Below are 21,883 nucleotides of genomic sequence, written 5' to 3'. Positions count from 1 at the left end.
CAACAAATGTCATTTTTTAATGAAGCAACTTATAATGTTCAGATTTGGCGTGATTTCTGGTTATTTGTTGCTTATTGTTTAGCTGTCATAATCGTCGCACTTTTCTTTATATTTTATTCTAATCGAGTTCTTGCAAAAGTATTGTCATTCCTAATCAACCAGTACACTTGGAGACGATACAACGCTTTTATTCAAATTGGTAAGCAAGAGGGTTATACTTTTAAAAATTTAAGCTAAACAAAAAGAGAAAGAAAGCAAAATTTATTAAGTGAATTATATTTTTTAGAGTCCATACGTGTTACATTGTTGGGAGGTCGAGTTTTATTCAGAAATCTGAAATATACATCAACCAATGCATCCATCTCGATTGTGAAAGGACACATAGCTATGAAATACTGGTTATTCAATGTTAGAAAGACAAATGATGATGTGCAGCCGGGTAAATAGTAAATAAATAACATAGTCTTTCTTTTAACCATCATAAAAGATAAAGATCTGCCGTGTAGAATTGTTTGCAATTTTGAAGGATTAGAATGCTTTATTTATAATAATATACCAGCTTATAACAAATTAAAAGATATTCTTGGCCTTTCACCCACAACAACCTTTGCAACTGGCTCTGGAACAAGTGTTGAACAGCTCAATCATGATATGCATGGAATAATTGATCCCGAACACAAAAGTCCGAGTACTTCCTTATTTGAAAGACTATTACCTATACAATTCGAATGTACAAAGAGTGCAATACTTATTGGGAACATGGATTTAAAGACAGCACTTGTAGTTCAAATAGTTGAAGCCAATGGTATCTACAGCATCACAAAGTCTCGATCACCTATGGATTATTATAAGGCTACAGTGGATTTTGCGTTAAGAAAACCCCAAATTAGCTTAAAAGATAATATAGACTTCAATCAGGGGCAAAGTACAGATAATGAGAAAAAGGAGAGTGGTAGATCTAGGTATAATGTGTGTGTGTGGTTTGAATAGGGTAAAAGTCTAAATGATGATGCTTCCATATAGTTTTCTATACAAAGCTTTGAGATCAATACGACGACTATATCCTTTTCATCATAGAAAGCGATATAAAGAGATACAACAAATGAAAAATACAATACATAATGCAACTCAGAATAGCACTGAAAATACCACTTTTCATGATGAATATGCTAGAGTCAGTAATATATTTGAATGTAATGAAGCAATATTGACTTATTATATGGATTATGCAGGTAAGCATATGTTATATTTCCCCTTTCTATCTGATGACTTATCCAAAACACAGGTCCTGTACCGAATGCACCATCTGACAGTGACATAATTGGTAATGGAGGAATACCACCAGAATGGGGTATCCGGATTTCATTGTGGGACGCTACGATTCATTATGGACCTTGGGCAGATAGACAAAGAGCTGAAATGCAAGACTACTTCTTTCCTCCTTCTCACCGAAATAATGTCCCAACACCGAAATTGATGCCTGGTCAATCAAGACTTGCCACTCAATTTGAGACATATATTGAATTCATGAATGATGGGAAATTACGAGTGCCGACACGTGAAAAATCAAAGGTAATACAGTAAATGGTCTGTGCTAGTATAAACAATAATATCTTGCCAAATACAGGATTGGAAATATACTTTGGGAACACCTGACCTTGATATTAGCCCAGATGGATATTATACTAGACCTTATGGATGGTTCAATATCAAAGCAGGAGAAGGTTCTTTTGTTAAGATTATTACTCCAATGATCTATGGACCAGAAGGCTCTATAAGCACAATAGATGTCGTCTTGAAGGAAACTGATATTACAACTAGTGTCAATTATGCTTCTTTTGTCTTGTCACATAGAATTGAGATTCAATGTAGAATGCCAGCACCTTTACAATGGAATGGCTTTAGGCAGTGGGATTTCAAAATTACACCAAAGCGCGCTACTGTTTTTTTACTAAGAGACCATATCTACCTATTACAAGATACCATGAAAGACTGGGGATCTACACCTCAGCCTGATTTATTACATTTTACACCAACAACTTATCAATTGCAGTTTTTGTTGGAGCATCCGATTGTGTATTTATGTGTCAATGAACATAATGTGATTAATAACCCTAATTCAATAGAAGATAATGGTAAGAAAGAGATTCAAGGATTTTATTTGTATTAATCAATCCAATTAGCGTTTTTAAAACTTCAAGCTCAAAAGATTAAGGTGGATACCTTCATGCCATTTGTAGAATTTCAACCAGAAACTACTGCCATTAAATTTAATGTGAAGATTGATCAGGGCAGTGCTGGTCTATCTCTTCAAACGTCACATACTCTTAGTGCCTTCATGAATGAAGATGATGCTCGTACAGCTTCTGTTGTCCAAATGAGTATTGATGGTTCGTATGAAGCATACAACGAAGTGGATATTGCGCGCCACATTGAGTCTTGCAATTTGCATATAAAATTAAATGGAGCTAAAGTTAAACTGTTTGGCACCTTAATTAGATACATTCTTTTGCTCAAAGATAATTATTTTGGAGACTGGGATAACTTCTCCACTATTGATGAATATAGAGATCAAAGAGAAAATCATCGTGAATGGTTGGCACAAAAAAAGAGACAGGCAGATTCTAAGGTATGAAATATATATGTATTCGTACAACATGTAGAGATGTGTATATTTATAATACTAAATGTAGCCTACTGTGGATCCATTTGAAGTTTATGTACTTGTAGAATTAGAAGATGGTGTGATGCTACTTCCTGAAAACTTGTATGAGTGTTCTCGTTATTCACAAGTGGAATTTCAAGAACTTCAGGTTGAATTGAGAAACTTGGATGTTTATATGGACTTTTATGTAAATATCAGCCCAATCACGCTTAGTCGCAATATAAATACCAACAATCAACCCAATGAAGAATACTTTAGAGCAAAGCGTATTCGCGATACAAAAAACTCTGTCTTTATAGATGGTAAGTTAGATGCTTTGTCTACATAGTACGTCAAATTGAATCATGCTCGCTTTTCTTTTATTAGGTCTCAATATTTACTCCCATCGTTTATTTGGCCCGTTGCCTTTGTCATCCACTTATCTGTGCCATTATGAACTTGATATTGGACGGATCACAGGCGAAGTGAAACCATCCTTCTTGCTGGGCCTTGCATGCTTTGGACAATCATTTGCGTACAATCTTATCGATGAAGATAACGCTGTTCCTCCCGAGTTACGATCAGCTAGTCTTCCAGATGTCACCTTTGCAAAAGTGAGCGTTCAAGAGATAGATATTTGCTTAGTGAGCTTAAATAGTGCTACCAATATTCAACTGAGTGATGGCATTTTATTGGAATTTGACAACTTGATCAATCAAAAATATACGGAAAGGATTACTCTAAAAATTCCTTCCATTCTGACTCGATGTTTGGCTAATGCAGAGTATACCCGCAGCGATGGCGCTGAGAATGATTATCCATGGGCAGAAGTGGCTAAAGCCGATTTGAGTCTCAACATTACATTATTGAGACATACAGCAGAGTGGAAAAAGAGACGGACCGAGCAGCAAAACTACATTCGGTCTCAAGACTATTTGACACAACGCTGTGTTCGGCTTTACGAAGAAGAAGATGATTACATTTCTCAACGTAAGATTTCTTTTGATAATAACAAAACTTTCTTCTGCTTACTTTTTTTTTAAATAGATTCAAAATCTTCTGCACCCTCTGCAAACGATCATCATGTTGGTATTTTGTACGCACCTCCTTTCAGAGCATTTATATCTGGTAAGAATTGCTCTATGATTAATGAAATTGAAACCTGTTTTAATTTTATCTTTAGGCCGAGTTGATGACAAATCGATTCATCTAGATGGAAATACGGCAGATACTAACTTTTCCACCGATACTGTAAAGAATATGGGAAGATTTAGAGGATACAGCAATTCAAGTAGCATGTCTCGGAGATCTGTTGTACTTGTGGAATCAGATTCAGATAGCATATTGTCAAATTCTGACGATGACAATGACATTCTATCAATTAAAAGTGCTATATCCAGAGACAATGATTCATTTCATACAGCAAAGGACTCTGATGATGAATATGATTTTGACCAATCTGAAATAACAGAAGATGAATATTCTGTGCAGTCTGAAATTACTGACTTATTGTCGAGTGAAGGTTTACTAAATCCACTTTTTTCCTGTTTATACGATTTTTCTAACCTTTCTTTTTATTATAATTACAAAAAGATGAGCAATCTGCTCATATCAATGGCACACATACTCTTCCTCAAGCATCTGAGAAGAACTTGCCTTCAGTCATCCCTCCTTCTATTCCGTATAGTGATTACCTTAGACGGTACAAGATTGATCGCTCCAATTGTCGCCTCTCCCATCCATTTATTCCTCCTTCCAGACCACAGATTGTGCCTGAAAAGGTATAACAAAAAGTGCATTCGTTAAAGCTCGTAAAGCATTAAATTTATTGTATATAGGATCAAGAAGAAAGAAGGTACTTTCGTTATAGAGACACAAGCAGCACTATGAAAGATTATTTCTCACAAGAATTTGATAATAATCGCGAAAAAGAAAGAACAAACGCATCTGTTAATGAAAAAGAGGTTGTAGCGACCACAGTGATCGAGGCCACTCGACCAGTTACAGTCTTGGTAACTCCCATTCTTGTAAAAATTGTACAAGAGCTAGCTGAAGAAATCATAAAGGATGATTGGGATTTGGAAACCATGCTCGATGCTCTTCAGATGGAGTATGTTGAACAGTTAACACGATATCTAACAGATCAATATATTTGCACAAGATTTGCTGTTGTCCTTCCAGAAACATATTTACACTTTATTCAAAATGTTACTGTACCAGACGATTTGCCCTCTTATAAGCATGGAAGCTCTATTGTAAAGACGCGGTACAACACAGAAGATACAGTGCTTTGCTCAGCAGATATTTTTATGAACAATTTCCAAATGATAGGCAGCATTAAGGTTGAAGATTATGCATTTGATGAAAGAAAGAAAAAGGTGGCAGAATCTAAAATTGTACTGCAAGAGTCTAGAGTTCATATACATACAGATGAAATTGGTGCTACGGTTCAATATGTTTCCAAAAAATATGAGCGTCAGACTATTGTTTTTGGCATACCATATCAGCATTTACATAACAAGAAACTGTATGAAGGGCAAGATCAAAGCACGCTTGTCAACGAATTGGTGATGTTGGATCTCGCTTTAAAAGGCTTTGATTTTAAATGGCTAGGTGCAAGAACACCTAATTACGCTGAATTACTTGTAACTAGTCTTGATACAATCATTATTACAGAATCTGTTGAAGTACTAGTTGGTGCAGTTTATTCATGGCTCGTATTTGTTGACGACTTTAAAGGTATCCTTCAAATGTTTCAGGACCAACGTTCCAGACAAGTACAGGTTTTTATTAATGAACTCGCTGATTTTTCCATCAGTCCTTGTGTGACTGGTGATCCACTCTTTTTGACGACACCTACAACCATGTTGAGGTTAGGCTCTCGAAATTTCAGAACTGACGTAGGCTGGAAACTACTTGCACGTATGCGCCACTGTCTTCGGTCTATGCCAGGATCTATTCGTGATAAACTTCAACACAGACTCACATCCGGCAATACCTTGAAAAACATTGATTCAAATGCCATGTTCAATAACGTTGTTCGTTCTCTTTCAATTTGGCGGGGATGGGAAATCGGCACAGAAGACATCAAGCATTGTCGACTGTTTACTCAACCCTTCAAGCAAAAAACATTTTCTGAGGACGATGAAACAAAATCAAATATGACAAATGAAACCGTTAAATTCTTGATTTCCTCTTCTAATTTTGCAAAGTTTCGACTTGGACAATTCAATTTTGTTATCTATGAAGAAGAGCTAGAAGAAAAAGGAAAGGATGAAAACAAGATCAGTATACAGCCTGTTGAGTTCTCTTTAGAATGTTTGTATAAATCTTCGCCTATATCTCTCGTTCCAGAGGGACACCATGCACAGGACGAACCTAGTAAATTATCTGCAGCTTTAGATGGGTACTTGGATATCGTCGCCAAACTCGATATTGGGGAGGTTCAGATATCTACAAACCCTATTATTTTAGCTTTTGCCCGTCATATGCTCATGGTTCAACGCGTTTTCACCGCGAAACTACGTCACCTATCATCTAATAATACTCAAAAAGCCATTCATAATCATCCTGCTGAGACTTCTTCATCCATAAAGTCAAGCCAGATCATGTTTGATGAGCCTAGCGAAGAATTTGATTTCGATGCTCTTTTGAGCAAAGTAGACATAGTTGCTCAAGCGCTGTGTAATCTAGAGAAGATCAAATTGACAGCCCATGCCCAAGAATTGAAGATGGATACAATTATATCAGGTGTTCAAGGCTCCATATTGTTCTCTAATCCAAAATTGTCACCTTTACAACTGGTATCTCACTTAGACAAGGACTCAGACGCTGGTTCTGGCAGACGTAGTTCAAATCGCGCCTCTCGCAGAACAGCAAACTCAGGTCCACGTCTGGTCCTTGAGACTGCTGGTGGTATCGATTGTATAGATATTAAATTTAAGGAAGAGCAAAAGCGCAACAATCTCGAGCCATGTTATAATACGCTACTTGCCGTTTCCCTGTCTAAAGCTAATCTCAATGCTAATGTTTCCCAAATTACCAAATCATCCAGGAAGCAAGGAAAGTCTGATAATCCTAAGCATATCCTCAACATTTTCTCAAATATTCATAAATTTGATATACATGTTCCTCAAAGCTTGTTACGTCTGTATGGCTTTGTTGAGTCATGGCAAACCGAGCAAGGAAGACGGTACCACTTTATGCTGCAAAATCTATTGAAAGAATGGGAAGAGAAAAGAAGAAATGTGTTTGCTCACTCCCATACAATTCATGAAGAATCCTCAGCGACTACCACCATTTTGAAAAAACCAGATATCAAATTGCAATTTTTGCTAAACGAATTCATGGTTCAAGCTGACTTGTTACCTTCCTTGAGCGTCGAATACAGTGTTTTAGACTTTTTTGTGATGGTAAATGAAACACAACAAAAGGCAGTGCCCGTACATATGTACGCATTTCAGCTATCGGAGCAAGCAATACATTTAATTACAAAGCATGCAAAGCAAGGCAGCTCAAAACACCTGGAATCCACCAACACAAGTACCTTTAGTATTCCTGGAATTCGCAGCACGGGATCTCTTCGTAGTGAGATGATTGATGATGTCAATCAACTTAGACTTCGATCGATGATATCTGTTGATTTGGTCTCCATGTCTCTTGATGCAAGTCTTATTGATTCTTTACTGACTGCTCAATCCTTGGTAGGAAGCGAAGTAAGCGAACTTTTAGAAGTCTTGTCCTACTCCAAGAACAAACAGAACGCTGCTGAAGCGACATCAGTTACTACTGATACAGATGCATCATTATCAACTGCTATCACAAACCGCAAATTCAAGTACACTGTGGATATATCTCTTGATGGATTACGTATATCAGCTACAAGCCCTTCTGCCATTGGTATATTTCACTCAAACCTATTGGAAGCATCCGTATCCAATGATCGCATTGAAAACAGTGATCAATTGGCATGGAAAATTCAAGCCGGCAATTTCTCTCTCTCTTTAGATCATAACATGGCCGACACTGTTAATCAACATGAAGAATGCATTGTTTACCGCCGCAATTGCTTGGCATATATTCTAGTTGACTTTAGTATCCAAAACTATCCACCTCAGTGTTCTAATGAGAATTGTGATATAATTAGCCATTGCCATGGAAGAGACAGAGAGCTTGAGTCTCTATTTATCGAATTTATCAAAATACAGACTGTAATGCAACCCATTGCTCTTGGAAAGCTAGCAGACATGTATATACATTATGAACAGGAGCTTACCAAGAAAAAGATGATGAAAAAGGATGAGCTTGATCGACTTTCTACAAACACAAAACGCCTTGTTCAAACCATCTCTACCAAGAATGAATGGCCAAATGCCTTCCAAGAGGAGCCACACTCAATACTTGAAGGCAAGATTATCAGTCTTCGGGTTCGTTGTTTGGGAGTTGCTATTCCACTGGATGAGCAATCAGACATCCCTCTACCTAGTATATGCAAGAACGTGAGCGCATTGCTCTTCTCTGTGGGTTGTATCGACTTTTTCACAAAGAATATTGAAAATAGCACGCTGCGGTTAGAAAACATGGCTTTACAGTTTGTAAAACACTTTGATCAAAGCAAGTCTGAACACTTTCTTGCAGACAATCACTCTCGCATGAATCAAATCAGTTTGCCCTTGATTTACTGCCATGTATCTGCTTCCAACGTCAAACATATACAAGCTATTACAGTAAACGCACAAGTAGGCGGATTTGAGGTAGATGTTGATGGTACGATAGTAGATTACATCAACACCTTGAGTGTTATTTATATGAAGAGTATGGATCGTGTGGATGCGTTTACTGCAGAAGCGAAATTTAAAACAAAACCATCTCAGTTATCATCAACACCTGAATATGTGGATACTTCTGCGCAAACAGAAGTGGTCCATCTCAATGTTGAATGCAAACTTGAATGTCAAACAGGAACGGTCCGCATGTATCCAAAGAGGCATTCACAGCATACTTACAAAAATAGCAACAGAAGCCAAGGTCTTCGTATACGAACTGGATTTGATCCAAAAGTTGGAGAAGGAAATATGGCTACCATTCATCTTCCAGGTCTTCTTGCACGAATTACTTGCCAGATCCCCTTAGGCGCTCATGCTCCTGTGACTGACCTCTCAAAGCGTCTCCATGCTGATGTTTTGATTTGTGAAAGTACAAACACCCTTCATCCAGCTCTTGTTTTATTCTTGCACGAAGTATCTGCTGGTTTGAAATTTGGCATTCAGCAATCAAGCGAAAGAAAAGCAGACAAGGGCACACAAGCTGAAATTGATGCGAATCTGAATGCATCTCTTTTACTGCGTCTTTCCAAGACTCACTTAGATTTGAGCTGTCAACCAAATTCAAAAGTGGTTTGCTCTTTAGGATGGGAAGAAAGCGAATTTTTGATAAACACATTTTCAAAGGATACTACTTCTCGAACCATTAGTTGTATTGGTTCCCTCAAGACGATCACTACTATGGTAAAACACCATTTTTCTCCCGAAGCCTGCTTTCATGCAAAAATTGACCGTACCATCTTTAACGCCGTCTTGACTTCGCAACGCAAGGATGGGGATACAAGTGATGATATTTCTATTTCTATAGATCTTCCTGAAATATTAGGGTATCTCAATATGAGGCATTTGCAAGATTTACTAGTACTGTATAATTGTTGGTTAGTTCAGCCGCTCATGCAAGAACACAAAAAGGAAGCATCCCAGCTCCATGCCCCATTACATGTCTTTAAACCAAATGATCAAACTTTAGATCATATAAAGACAAATGAGAAGATAGAAAGCTTACTTGTTCAAAGTACGTTCGCAGAACAAACACCTGTTCCTTTTTCAAAACATATTGCCGTACGCTTCAAGAAGCTTGAACTTGGCGTTGATCTTGGTCAAGCGATCGGAAAAATCACACTTATTCCTGAAAACTTGCTGCTTCAAGCACATCATGTGCCATTCGAGTCCAAGGGATTAAGCTTTTCACTAGACAATATTCATATTGAAGCAGAAGGAAGGTTAACCGGTTCAGGTCTTATTAAGCCCATTATAATCAAGGCTAGAATTGATCAATCCAACGTAACTAATGGTTTAAATGCAAAATCTGTAGCTTACGTTCGATCTGAAGGATTTGAAGCAACGCTTGAATATGAATACCAAAACATATTAGACTGTGTACAAAGATCAATTGAGTTCACAGCAGAGCTTGAACGTGTAGACGATAAGTACAACTTGCAAGTATCAATCATCCTGGAGGCCCTTCTCGCTAGATTATCCATCAAAACTGTACCTGTAATCCTTACAATGATACAAAAATTCAATGAATTATTAGAAAAGAAAAAGTTGGAAGCTGGAATTCCTTCTAGTAAAAGCAATATGCTGCAGGTTTCGGACAGTGATGCTGTGTACACAGAACAAGTTTTGAAAAGCAAAAAGAAGAATCATTATGGATCATCTCTTGTTCACAGCCGAGTAGATTTGCATATTCATGCCCTTGAAGTAGTGATATATCCTAGTCAGTTCCAAGATTCTGACAACGTGGATATACGAGCCAAGCAATTCGTAATCAATTTGGAAGAACAGCCTCCAACCGAAGAAGGTGTTCATCGGAAGCTGATCATTACATTGAATGGTGCAGCACTAGCAAAGAACGTCCCCGGTCTGGAACTCGTACCTCGTTACAAAGATTCTGCGTCCATGGGAGCATCAACACCAAAGAATCTAGGTGGAACCAAAATATTTGGTATACCAGGAACAGAAATCAATATGGAATCCACTCAACTAGAATCTAGTATTACACATGAATTTGATGCTGTTTTTGCAGGAAGAGTAAGTGTCTCTCTGAATATTGGATTAATCAAGCAGCTCCAAGAAATGATAAACATGTTCAATATACAAATTTCCCGTGTACTTGATAAACAATCTGAAAAAATGCAAATTTTTGGCGACCCCAGTACACCTCTCAGTACATCAAGCGTCTTGGAAGAGTCAGAAGATAACAATAGCATAACAAATAGCAGAAAGCCATCATTAGTTATAGGCACTCCTCATTCACAGAGAAACGAGTTGATATCTGACACTTCTGATTACCAAGAGATTGCAGTAGAAGAAGAGCCTCATATGTTTACAAAGATTGGTGCTCCCGAAAAGGAAGAAACTCCTAATATTGAGATTAGCAAAGCAGAAAAATACCAATACAAGTCACTCAACTCTGTTAACTTTCAGCCACAATTGCAGGTCATGGGCGATGCGACACCGCCAGTTGAATGGTTAGGCTTAAAAAGAGAAAGGATTCCTGGGTTAGTTCACGAAAACATAACCTTACACTTGAATCGATTAGTTCAAGCATTATGGGGGTTATTAGAATCACAAACACAATGATGATATTATAAAAATAAATTTATTCTAAAGTCTTATTGTACATATTTTGAATAAATTCAAATCTATTTAGATTTTCTTGTTAAAGCAACAAAGTGAACAACAGACTGCTCTAGTTGTATGGGAAATGTATAGTGTGCTTTTTCCCTATGTATAATATACGCTTTTAGATGAAAAAAAAAAAGATATTAATGTATATTCATGTCCAATTAATGGTATGTTTTGTGTATGTGTATGTTTGTGGGCTTCTTCTATCAACATATGTACATTTGTTACTACTCAACCTTTAGAAAAATCGTTTTTGTATGCATGCTTTCTTCTTCCTTTTTCATATACGATATGTCACGTACATAAATTAAACAGGATAATTACAAGTTGCTTGTCTGACAGTTTGTAAAGTCCAGAGAAGATTGGTATAAAGGTACAAATATTGGATTAGCATCACTAGCTAAGAGATCTGATTGTTGTAATTGTAAGTATGGTTGCGTTATAGATTCAATTTGATATGGCATTTGTTCTGCATCTTCATGAATCTTTTCATGTTTTTTTAAGGATCTAGAGTAAAAATAGGCTTTTCCGCATCCTTTCCATCTGCAGATAAATGGTCTTACTGTTGAATGCGTTTTTATATGATTAGTCAAAGAGTCAGGCCGAGTGAATTGCTTATTGCAGCCTATTTTCTCTTTTATTAATAATTGCAGTTTAATTTAAATATCTTTCTTTTTACCTGGCTTTGGACACACAAAAGGTCGTTCACCCGTATGTATACGAAGATGAGCATACATTTTATGACGCTTAGTAAAGGGGTTATCAATTCTTGCACAGTCTTTCCATTCACAACGATAAGTTGATTTCCCTCTGCCCATATGTATTTCACTGAGGTGAGATATTAGGGCTTGCAAATCATCAAATTTTTCTTCGCAATTCGCCCACTGACAAGTTCGAATACCAAATTCCCCTTGACTCGAGCCATTCATGTCCTCTTTTTCTTCTTCAGAAGGACAGGAAAAGTTTGCTTCCTCATCTGGCAGACTAGACTGTTGTTTGGCCTCTTCCAACCTTGTACCTGATTGATATTCTCTATTGTCATCTGACTGCAACCCTCTTTCTAAAAGTGCTGCAGATATATTTTGCCAATCAATTGAACCAGAGGATATAACGTTGTCTTGTTGTTGTAGCGGGCTCTCAGAAATAAAGTTATTCTCAATCAATTCGACTTGCTCCATGTTTGTACTAGAATGAGTCTTCTTGTTTGGTTGACAATATTCAAGTGGCAGCTCAATAATTGAATCTATTACAGCATCACTATCACTTGCTGCAATTACGTTGGGTACAAGAGACAGCAGTATGTCCATGTCATTCTGAGTAAGCTGGTGTAAAAGAAAATCGTCAAATTCATTTATTGTAATCTCCTGCTGTTGATCGAAAGCGTTCAAAGCTAGGTTATTGACGGGCATATTTTCCATATTGCTGCCGCTTGGTAGTAAATTATTATAGTACGGTTGTTGATCAAATAGAAAAGCAGCAGAAGACAAGGGCAAACACTTTTGAGTAGTAGTGTTTAGGACATCAAAAGAATGTTGGTCCTTTTTACCAGGTTGCTCAAATTGTAGAGTAGTTGTTGTGGGCAATTCGGTTGGAATCGCAGGATTTGTAGACGAATACTTTTTTAAGCTTTCAGGCTGAAATAATGTTGCTTCGTTCATTGTCATTTTTGGTTTTGTGCGATTCGCTACGCATCTAAAAATAATTTGAACAAAAAGAATAAAAAAAAATGTTTGCTTAATTTTAGGGCAAATAAAAATCTTGTATTTTTGGTTACACGAGTATGTGTCAGCATCAAAGATGATCAAATGATAAATGGTTCATTGTTGGCCACAGATTTGAGACAAGGTAAAGTTTTATGTATTTATCAAAAGGCTGTTTTCTTAGAATCGCATACTTTTGCTTAGATTTTCTAGTTATGTAACATGAAAGCTTGACTATAGACTTTTTAACAATATCATTTTTTTCTTCAAGCTCTTTTTTTTTATCGCTGTATTTAATTACACAGAATAAAATAAACGACCTGTTAGTAAATAATTAAATTTGAAGATATCAAAAAACTCTGGAGACAACACTATTCCTTCAAAAGGTACCCAGCGCATGAATTCAAAATCAAAAAGCAATAATTGGACAAGTTTAAAATTGCTAATATTCACTAATGACCAAAGCACAGGATCGATTCACTACGAAAAATGAGAAAAAAAGTAGCTCAAGCATCAACATTATTAATGCTATTACCACAAGGTAGTTTCATAATTTTGTGTTTTAAAGCATCTTTGTCGATGTTCTTTGCGTAAGACTAAGCAAATAGGTGGATTTTGATTCTATAAAAAGTAGATGAATTTACTACAAATAAATGCATTTATTATGCAGTAAAAATAACCTTTCGCTTTATATAAGCAGTCTAAATGACTAGATGAGTATATTTCATTTATATATTTTGCTTTATATGATACTAGTCAAAACAGATAATGAAACATGATCTTAAGAGCACGAAAACCCAAAGGTACAAGCTGCCCTATGTTCCTTGATTTTTATTCATATTTTTGCAATAGAAAATACCATAAAGATCTGGCTTTTCGTTTCTTAATAAAATGCACTCGTCTTCTTTCAATTGATTCCTTGATTCTTCATCGCTATGGTTTTAAATTATAAATTTATTCAAATAGATTACATTATACGATACATGTTACAAGGTAAAGCTTTTAGTCTTTAATTTTTTTTTGTTATACTTCTTTACAAAGATTTATAAAAATTTAGGTATCTATTTTAATCTTATTATTCTTTTCCTCTCATATTGTTAACACAATCTTGCTGCCTTAAGCATCACAAATTAATGGGATATTGCCTGTTAGCCTTTCTGAATCAATTGAAAGAGGATATTTCTGTCTGATTAAATAAATTGATGGGTAGGATGTTTTCTTTTCCCCATTATTTTGTTTTATAACTGGCTTACGATGATAATATGTGTTTTTGTTGGGGTTTTCAGATGTTTCTGCATTGCTAGTAAAAATAGTGTGTGTACACTTCTCGAATGAATATCCAGCCAATGGTACATCTTGATTCATAGGCGATTGGTAGCGCTGACGTTCTAAATAGCTTTGCGGGTATGTCGTCTTCAGACTTTTATTTAGAGCCGGCTTCGGAGGATACCGCTGTCGTGCTAAATAGCTTGCAGGGTAAGCATTTGGTTGATTCATTTTGGGTTTCATGCTTTGAGTAGATGAGTAATGTAACCGTGATCTAACGGACTGATTTGATACAGCATTTTTTTTCTTTTGAGGATACGTTTTTGATTTGTCCTTTGAATCATCTTTGGATAAAGCTTTGAATGGAAATTTGGTGCGAAAAAAAAAGCCTATAATTGAATTTAAACGAGACATTTGATGATTTTAATAAGAATAAGAAAGAAATGAAAGGGACATGAAAGGAAAATTCTTGTTTTTATATACTTTTTTGGGGATAATTATCCGATGGTACCCTTTACTCTTTTTTATAATTTAAATTTCAGCATTCATCACTTCTAATGTTAAATACAATGAATAAGAACCATCCATATTTCTATTTTATTCAAATGTGAAGAGGATATGACATACATTATGTAAGATATTGCTGTATACACAGCATCAGTTTGCTAAGTAGATGACAACATTTAATGTGTTTATATAATGAATTGGGCTTCTGAGCAAATTATAAAGGCATACGTAATCAATTAGGTGCTGTTTACAATACAGTTCGCCTTAATCAAGCCAATCCTCTTGTAGTATTTATCATTGTTGAAAAGTCAAAACTGCTGAATTTTTTGGTTCGCCATTAAATGTATGGTCCTGGTTACTTGACAGCGCGAGTATCAAGCTATTTACGAACTAGAATGTTTTTATTGACAAACGTACTGGCAACTAATTTAATCTAATACAAAGACGCGTGTGGTTTAATTCATTGCAAGGCACCATTGTTTTAATTATATGTTTATCTGGTATGTATGAAAAGAAGAAAAAAGAATTCCCAGTTTCCAAAGCTCGAACTGGATTAATTTATAAAAGTTTTATGATTATTCATGGTTGATGCAAACAACCGTCTTTAGTTAAAAGTAATTACATTTATTTCTTATCTTTAACAAACAAGTCATAGCTTTCACCAATCTCCTCCACCATATGACTTGTCAACACAGCCCTACCATATTTTTCAAAAGCCAAACGGGAGCTTGTCCTTGAGATAGCACAGGCTCCCCAAGCTGCATACATGGCAATATCTTTACTGTCAATTTCATTGGAATGTCTTTAGAAGAATAACTTTAGTATTTTGCTTTTAAAAAATTATCTAACAACATATACTTACTCCCAAACACCATCTTCATAGCCTTTTCCCCAAGCTAAAAATGCAGCAATAATACCAGAAAGGATGTCACCTTGACCACCCATACGCTTCAATCCACCCTTTACATTGCATTGGAAAACTATGTTACATATTTACTTTAATAACCAGGAGAAGAGTAAATGATGAATCAGCCCATACCTTCATCTGCATTTGCAATGTAGTCTTCTGGGCCTTTCTGAACAATAGTAACGCCTCCTAACGACTTGCTCAATTGTTGTGCGACTTCTTCTTTAGGATGATCTTTAGCATTAATATTCTATTTCTTAAAATTAACGACAGTTCTCTTTAAGTGTTTTTTAAACAATTGTTTTTACCATTTTTTCACACAAACGCTGAAACTCCACTATATTAGGAGTAAGTACAGCTTTTTTGTAATCTTTTACAGTCTCTGGATGTTGCTGAATTAGATATAGCCCATCGCCATCTACAACAATAGCCATATTCTTTTCACGAGCTTTTAAAATTAATTCCTTTGCAGAATCCAGCATGAGTTCGTCTCTTGACAAGCCAGGACCAACAACAAGCACATGTAATCTTGAAAAGACTGTCGATACTCTATCGACAATTTCTTTAAGACCAGAATTTTGGGATTCTACCTTTTCTTTTGTTCTCATGTATGGGTGAACAATCAGGTCTACATTCTTTTTCTTTAGTACTTGCTTCTTTTCCTTTTATTATCTGGGGGATTGCTCTATTTATTTTACCTGGTGAATATGACTTTGATGGAAAGAGTTAGCAATAAATGAATAGAACATTTTATTCTTTACCTTTATAACTGTGCCTGCTCCAGGTTCACAAAAGACATGGCAAAGATCAACTCCCTATTGTTTTGACATGTCAGTAATGAGCATAAAAATAAAGCTAGTAATAAACTTACGATTTTCATTGCAGCAATTGCACTAAAGTATGGAGCTCCGGTATAGCTATTTTTAAAAACAAGTTATGATTCTATTGCTTTCTTATTTCTTTGTCTTTACTCTTCAGAACCGCCAACCACTCCAACCCTTCCTAAAAACATTATATGCAAGCTCTTTAGTTTATCAAGTTTTTTTTGGGACTATTATATTCTTATGCCTTACCTGCTTGCCCTTTATGCATGCTACTACTAAGAGGAGGTATGAGTTGACGAATTTTGGAGATGTCCGGAATTTTTGGAGGCATATGGTCTTTTTTTCTGTATGGGTACAATGCGTGTTTGAATGGCAAGATTGAATTTATATGCCGTGTAATAACTCCGACAATTCAACTATCACAATGACGTTTTTTTTAGGCGGAAATTTTAATACGATTAAAGTGACTTTTATTTATATAAATAAAATAAATAAAACCCGTGAGCTAGATCGAAAAAATGTGTAGAGAGCTAAAAACCTTTTTGATAGGCAAAAAGGAAAAAAGACAGAGAAGGGAAGAGGAGAAAGGAAAAGTATGATAGGATACTAGGTTAGGTCTTGCTGAGCCAGTTCACCAACTTGTTTCCAAGAGAGGGGGTTTCCGAAGGGATCTTGCCATGATGGAGGTAGTCGAGTTCGAATAGAATTTGGCAGATAGTAGGCCAGCGGACAGTCCAGGCTGAGTGAGTTGATGAGGGATGTTTGAGAGCACCGTTCTTGCGTTTGGTCGGTAATTTGTTTAAAAGGAATGACAAGGGATCAGGTTCGGTGGAAGGCATTTGTAGTCGTTGGTGCATGTGTAGGCAGCGAATCGCATGAGAGCGGGTGAACATGTCAGTTGGATGGTAAATACACGGCTTAGGTACACCGGGAAATTTTAATACAGCGCTTCCACTGTCAATTGGACATCCTTTTGAAAACGTTGGTCAATTTTTTGAGCTCCAATTGGTCACAGATTTGAAGTTTAATTGGTCGATTTTTTGAACTTCATTTGGTCATCTTTTCGAACTTCACAGACACTTTTTTGAGCATTTATTAAAAATTTTCCTCTTTCATGTATTAATCCCCCCTTTTTTTGTTAACTAATCAAAAAAAAACAAAAAAACAAAAAAAAAAGATGGTAAGTTTTTATAACTTACTCAGTGAAACGGTTGATAGAAAGGCATGACAACGTTTAGTAGGCGAACGGACCTGCTGGCCTTTGCGTCAGCACAACTCCCTGTAGAAAGCGAGCATCTATTGATGACTGAGTCAGGTTTTGAAAGGACCTGCTGGCCTTCGCGTCAGCACAACTCTGTGTAGGAAACTGGCGGTTTACTGACCTTTTTTTATTTATAGGTTTGATATTGTCTCTGTAGCCTTAATAGCTTCTATACAATTGCTTGGAAATAAAATTGATTTTTTCTCTTAAGAACCGACTCTTATTTTATTTCTAGTGATGTAGTTATGCTATTCCTTCTTGTAAGTATACCCTGATTTCGGCTGTTACTTGAAATACCCTCTATGAAAACATAGGAAGTTTATGGACAATCTCTTAATCTATAGCAGCTATTGTCTAGCCTCTATTGGCCTCCCTCATATGCATTCATTAGTTTTTTCTTTTTTTTAAAAAAAGCATGTTAAAATGTCACTAAAAATACATACAATTTATAAATTAAGACTATGAAAATAATACAACTGTTTAAAATGGGATATAACATATACTATGGAAGGGGAATAATGAACTTAATGGAAAAATAAAAAATAACATATAAACTCAAAGAGTTATGATCAATGAGAAGGATGATAGAAGCAATTGTATCTCGTTCTATCAACTGTTTTCTCAGTAATTGCTTTAAGTATTTTAGGTTCCAAAGTACCGTTGTTACTATCTGTATCTGTTGTTGTTGACATGTTATCTTTAGAGTAACAGTTATTATAAATCGTTTCTACTATATTGTACAAACGGTCGAAGTACGGAACTAACTGCGGTAATTCATCAAGTGAAATGGGGAGTCTTAGACTGTTCAATTCAGTCATAATACACACACCATCAACATTTTGACATATATAGAATTGCAGATTGGTGCCTAAAGTTTATAATGATGCGTCTTAGAGCCTGATCTCTCACTCTGAAACGCAGTGACTTGTTTTAGTTTTCTTTTTGGGAGCTCTTTGGCGTCGGGCGATAGCCCCTTAACAAATTTTTCAATAGCTTTATTCCTATTCCTATAGCAACATATATTTATCAACATGGGAACAAAACAACGCCGAAATAGAAAACTCCCCATCGAAATAGCTTGGCTATTAAAAGAATCTAATGATATTAATCACTTGTCTTTCTTCAATTTCTTTGAGTCGTACTCTCAAACAACTGCAATCAGAAGATTTAAAGAAATCACAGAATACATTTCAGATGAAGAGAAGAGAGAACAAGTTCTTTCGAAATTTAATAAGTGGAAAAGAAGCAAGCAAGCTCAGAAGTACTGGGCTCGTCGTAAAAACGTTCAAGGCAACTCTAATCAAAATAACGAAACCAACACTGACTCAAGCACTGAAGCAACAAGCGCTGCAAGTACCTCTTCTGCCAATCGTAGTATTGTATCTACAAATCGCAGCTCTTCAGTCGCTGAGAGTGTAGAAACGATAACTTTAGATGAAGCAAAGAGTTTGATCAGAGAAAACTGTGTCAGTAACAGCAGCAGAAATCAAAGTAGTCTTCGAAAGGCATTCTTTGATTTCAAACTTGACACTTTTAACATCATTAATGAGTCAAACTTGCTCAGTTACGAGTCCAATCTTCAACAAATCCTTGCCTTGTCAAACATTTTGATAGTTAAAAAAAATGCCTATGACACTGAATTGGATACAGTAGCCGCTCTATTTAAGGGTGGCCAAAATTTTTGGAATATCCACCCTTAAATAGAACATACCCTTAAATCGAATTCCGTGATTGTTACAAAACGAAGTCACTTTATGTATTGTAGCTACATTATAGACATGTTTGTACAACATGTTTCCACATAGGCTACTGTCGGTTGATATAGGTCTGGTAATTGTGCAATGACATTAACAAATCAAAACTTGTTTTTAAGACTTGATCAAAGTTGCTGGAAGGATAATATACGAGTCGTAGGCCCAAAATAATTTTGACGAGAATAAATATATGACATAACAAAAGTTATTTTCTTTGTTTAAATTCTATCTATAAAAAAAAATCCAAATAACAAACGTGTACGCCTTTCTTTCTCAAAAAATTGAGCTTTTGGATCAAAATGCTACTGGCCAGCTTAATCAAACAGAAGTAGTTGAATGGGCTATGAAGAAATTCAATTTAGATCAACCACTTGCCCAACAGACTATATCAAACATCCTCAAAAATGTTGAAACGTTATATAGTAATGTTAATGTTGTCAAAAATAGCAAAAGTCTAAAAACAACACGCTATTCTCAACTTGATGATGAAGTAGTAAAGTTTGTTGCAGACATGAACAATGACAATCTGCCAGTCAATCGAGACTCAATCCTTCGATATGTAAGACCTATTGCTTAAGTAAAGTATAGAATCCCTAAAAGTGAAATTTCATTTTCCTCTGGATGGCTCACCAAACTTTTTAAGTGAATTGAAAGTAAAACGCAGGCTAATGCATGGTGAAAGTGCCTCAGTAGATGTCACTTCTGAAAACATTCAGAACGAATTGAGGAAGGTAGAAGAACTTCTTGAGCCATATGATCCTGTAGATATTATGAGATTTGATGAAACAGGCTTATATTACCAGCAACCACCAAGAAGAACCATATGTTCCGAGTCGCTTGGTGGCCTTAAAAAAAGTAAAACTCGTCTGACAGTTGGGTTGCTCTGTAACTCGGATGGGTCTTACAAAGGGCACCCAGTTGTTATCGGACAACACAAGAGCCCCAAGTGTTTTAAAACAAGAGCTAATTTGTTATCCATGACAGCAATTGGAAAAAAACATGAAATGGAATACCATTTTTCTACTATGCTTAGATGACAACTGAAATTTTCACAGCATACGTGAAAAAGTTAAATGTTGCTTTTGGAAGACAGAATCGAAAAATTGCTCTTCTTTTGGATAATGTATCCGTTCATAAAATAAAGATTCCGCTCAACAACATTAAATTGATATTTCTTCCAGCAAGCACTACTAGCAAGCTACAGGCTCTTGACGCAGGTAACCTATTATTTGTTGACAAAATGCTATATAAGCTGTCTTTTTGTTTTACAGTTTTCTCATTAATATTTTGTATACACAGGAATTATTGCCAACTTTAAGGCACACTTCCGAGCCCAGCAATATGATCGTGCTTTGTGTCTGTATATCAGTAAAAAGTTGGATAATCTGGATGTATACAAAATGGATCAAGCTCAGGCTATGTTTTTTCTAGCTAATGCATGGCTTAAAGTAAAACCAGAAACGATCAAAAACTGCTGGCAACATACAAAAATATTGGCATTTAAAGAAAAAACAATTTGTGATTTTGAGCCAGTTGAGTATCCAACAAGTGCTTTGCCATTGGAAGAAGAGATTGTTGCCGAGCTAAATGGAATGATCCCAGTTCTCCTCGGGAACTTTAACAACGAGGTTACCGATGTTAGCCAGTTGAACCTTGAAGCAGATGAAAGCGAGATGATAGTATGTTATACAGCAAACATTACTAATAATGAAGAAACGGCAGAAGACAACATAGATGAAACGGAAGAAAATGACAACCCAGAGCAAGATGAGCAGCGTGTCGATATAGTAGAGTGTAAAAAACGGTTGAGAGAAGCCTATGAAACTATTCTCATGTACGAAGTTCCTTTGGACGACCTTGATCGTAAATTACATCGCCGAATTCGAATGAGATTGGCTGACTCTTGTGCTGAATTGAATAAGTCAAAAGAATAAACAGATCTTTGATCTTATTTTACAAAGTAAAAAATTTATTGTTAGAGTACTCCAAAAAACTGTTACTTATAAAAAATCTTCTATTTAGTGGTAAAATTTTTTTGCGTTCCACCCTTAAATAGAATAGTGGTATAGTGGTATTTATGCTGGGGACCTATGCCGTTCTTTAGAATTACACCCTTAAAAAGAAAATACCCTTAAATCGAACACCCTTAAATAGAGCGGCTACTGTATCCTTTTTTGGTATCAAGCAGGTTAGAGTTTTAAAGATATATGGGTCATTTTTACTTTTTCAAATAAATGTTTTACAATTTCTAAAATGAAACTTACTTCGTATTATTGAATTTACTACATTTGTCTAATAAAAAAAATTAGTTTTAATTTTATTCCAGAGTGCCTCAAAACCAACCCTAATTTATTCATTTTAAATTAAAGTTGAAAGTTCACTGATTATAATTATTTGGACAGACTCCTACCTTGAACAAGATTTTCATCAATCAATCTAGAAAGAACCATCAAAATTATCGACTTACAATTATTTGTGCTAATTAGCTTTGTCTTTTCGTGATAGATTACTGTTTAATAATCCTGGATCATTTTTGAATCCTTATACTCTTTGAAAAACTTTAATAA

At 35.8% G+C, this 21,883-nt stretch overlaps 7 protein-coding genes across 7 annotated transcripts; 3 read left to right on the top strand and 4 right to left on the bottom strand.

Annotated features, from left to right (window-relative positions):
• Positions 1 to 387: 387 nt before the first annotated feature.
• RO3G_02426 (uncharacterized protein) lies at positions 388 to 11,052 on the top strand (the record flags this gene model as incomplete). Its single annotated transcript, XM_067657017.1, has 13 exons — positions 388 to 439; positions 560 to 962; positions 1,138 to 1,232; positions 1,286 to 1,572; positions 1,628 to 2,135; positions 2,184 to 2,629; positions 2,694 to 2,967; positions 3,032 to 3,634; positions 3,692 to 3,772; positions 3,828 to 4,166; positions 4,238 to 4,425; positions 4,483 to 7,056; positions 7,141 to 11,052. 13 exons carry the CDS (start codon positions 388 to 390, stop codon positions 11,050 to 11,052), a joined length of 9,762 nt encoding a protein of 3,253 aa, XP_067513118.1.
• A 544-nt stretch (positions 11,053 to 11,596) lies between these two features.
• Positions 11,597 to 12,761, bottom strand: RO3G_02425 (uncharacterized protein; the record flags this gene model as incomplete). The annotated part of the gene is made up of 2 exons (XM_067657016.1): positions 11,597 to 11,604; positions 11,777 to 12,761. The coding sequence occupies 2 exons, from the start codon at positions 12,759 to 12,761 to the stop codon at positions 11,597 to 11,599; spliced, it is 993 nt and encodes a 330-aa protein (XP_067513117.1).
• Positions 12,762 to 13,850: 1,089 nt separating this feature from the next.
• On the bottom strand, positions 13,851 to 14,294 carry RO3G_02424 (uncharacterized protein; the record flags this gene model as incomplete). The annotated part of the gene is made up of 2 exons (XM_067657015.1): positions 13,851 to 13,858; positions 14,051 to 14,294. The coding sequence occupies 2 exons, from the start codon at positions 14,292 to 14,294 to the stop codon at positions 13,851 to 13,853; spliced, it is 252 nt and encodes an 83-aa protein (XP_067513116.1).
• A 900-nt stretch (positions 14,295 to 15,194) lies between these two features.
• On the bottom strand, positions 15,195 to 16,569 carry RO3G_02423 (YjeF; the record flags this gene model as incomplete). Its single annotated transcript, XM_067657014.1, has 8 exons — positions 15,195 to 15,267; positions 15,433 to 15,550; positions 15,610 to 15,727; positions 15,855 to 16,139; positions 16,239 to 16,292; positions 16,349 to 16,394; positions 16,449 to 16,479; positions 16,551 to 16,569. 8 exons carry the CDS (start codon positions 16,567 to 16,569, stop codon positions 15,195 to 15,197), a joined length of 744 nt encoding a protein of 247 aa, XP_067513115.1.
• A 343-nt stretch (positions 16,570 to 16,912) lies between these two features.
• On the bottom strand, positions 16,913 to 17,194 carry RO3G_02422 (uncharacterized protein; the record flags this gene model as incomplete). The annotated part of the gene is made up of 1 exon (XM_067657013.1): positions 16,913 to 17,194. The coding sequence occupies one exon, from the start codon at positions 17,192 to 17,194 to the stop codon at positions 16,913 to 16,915; it is 282 nt and encodes a 93-aa protein (XP_067513114.1).
• Positions 17,195 to 18,593: 1,399 nt separating this feature from the next.
• RO3G_02421 (uncharacterized protein) lies at positions 18,594 to 19,262 on the top strand (the record flags this gene model as incomplete). Its single annotated transcript, XM_067657012.1, has 1 exon — positions 18,594 to 19,262. One exon carries the CDS (start codon positions 18,594 to 18,596, stop codon positions 19,260 to 19,262), a length of 669 nt encoding a protein of 222 aa, XP_067513113.1.
• Positions 19,263 to 20,349: 1,087 nt separating this feature from the next.
• On the top strand, positions 20,350 to 21,250 carry RO3G_02420 (uncharacterized protein; the record flags this gene model as incomplete). The annotated part of the gene is made up of 2 exons (XM_067657011.1): positions 20,350 to 20,533; positions 20,616 to 21,250. 2 exons carry the CDS (start codon positions 20,350 to 20,352, stop codon positions 21,248 to 21,250), a joined length of 819 nt encoding a protein of 272 aa, XP_067513112.1.
• Positions 21,251 to 21,883: the final 633 nt, after the last annotated feature.

The sequence above is a fragment of the Rhizopus delemar genome, genomic scaffold, assembly GCF_000149305.1.
Source record: "Rhizopus delemar RA 99-880 supercont3.2 genomic scaffold, whole genome shotgun sequence".
In the NCBI taxonomy this organism is placed as follows: domain Eukaryota; kingdom Fungi; phylum Mucoromycota; class Mucoromycetes; order Mucorales; family Rhizopodaceae; genus Rhizopus; species Rhizopus delemar.
Note: the sequence above shows the minus strand (reverse complement) of the source record. Positions and strands in the feature narration are given on the sequence as shown.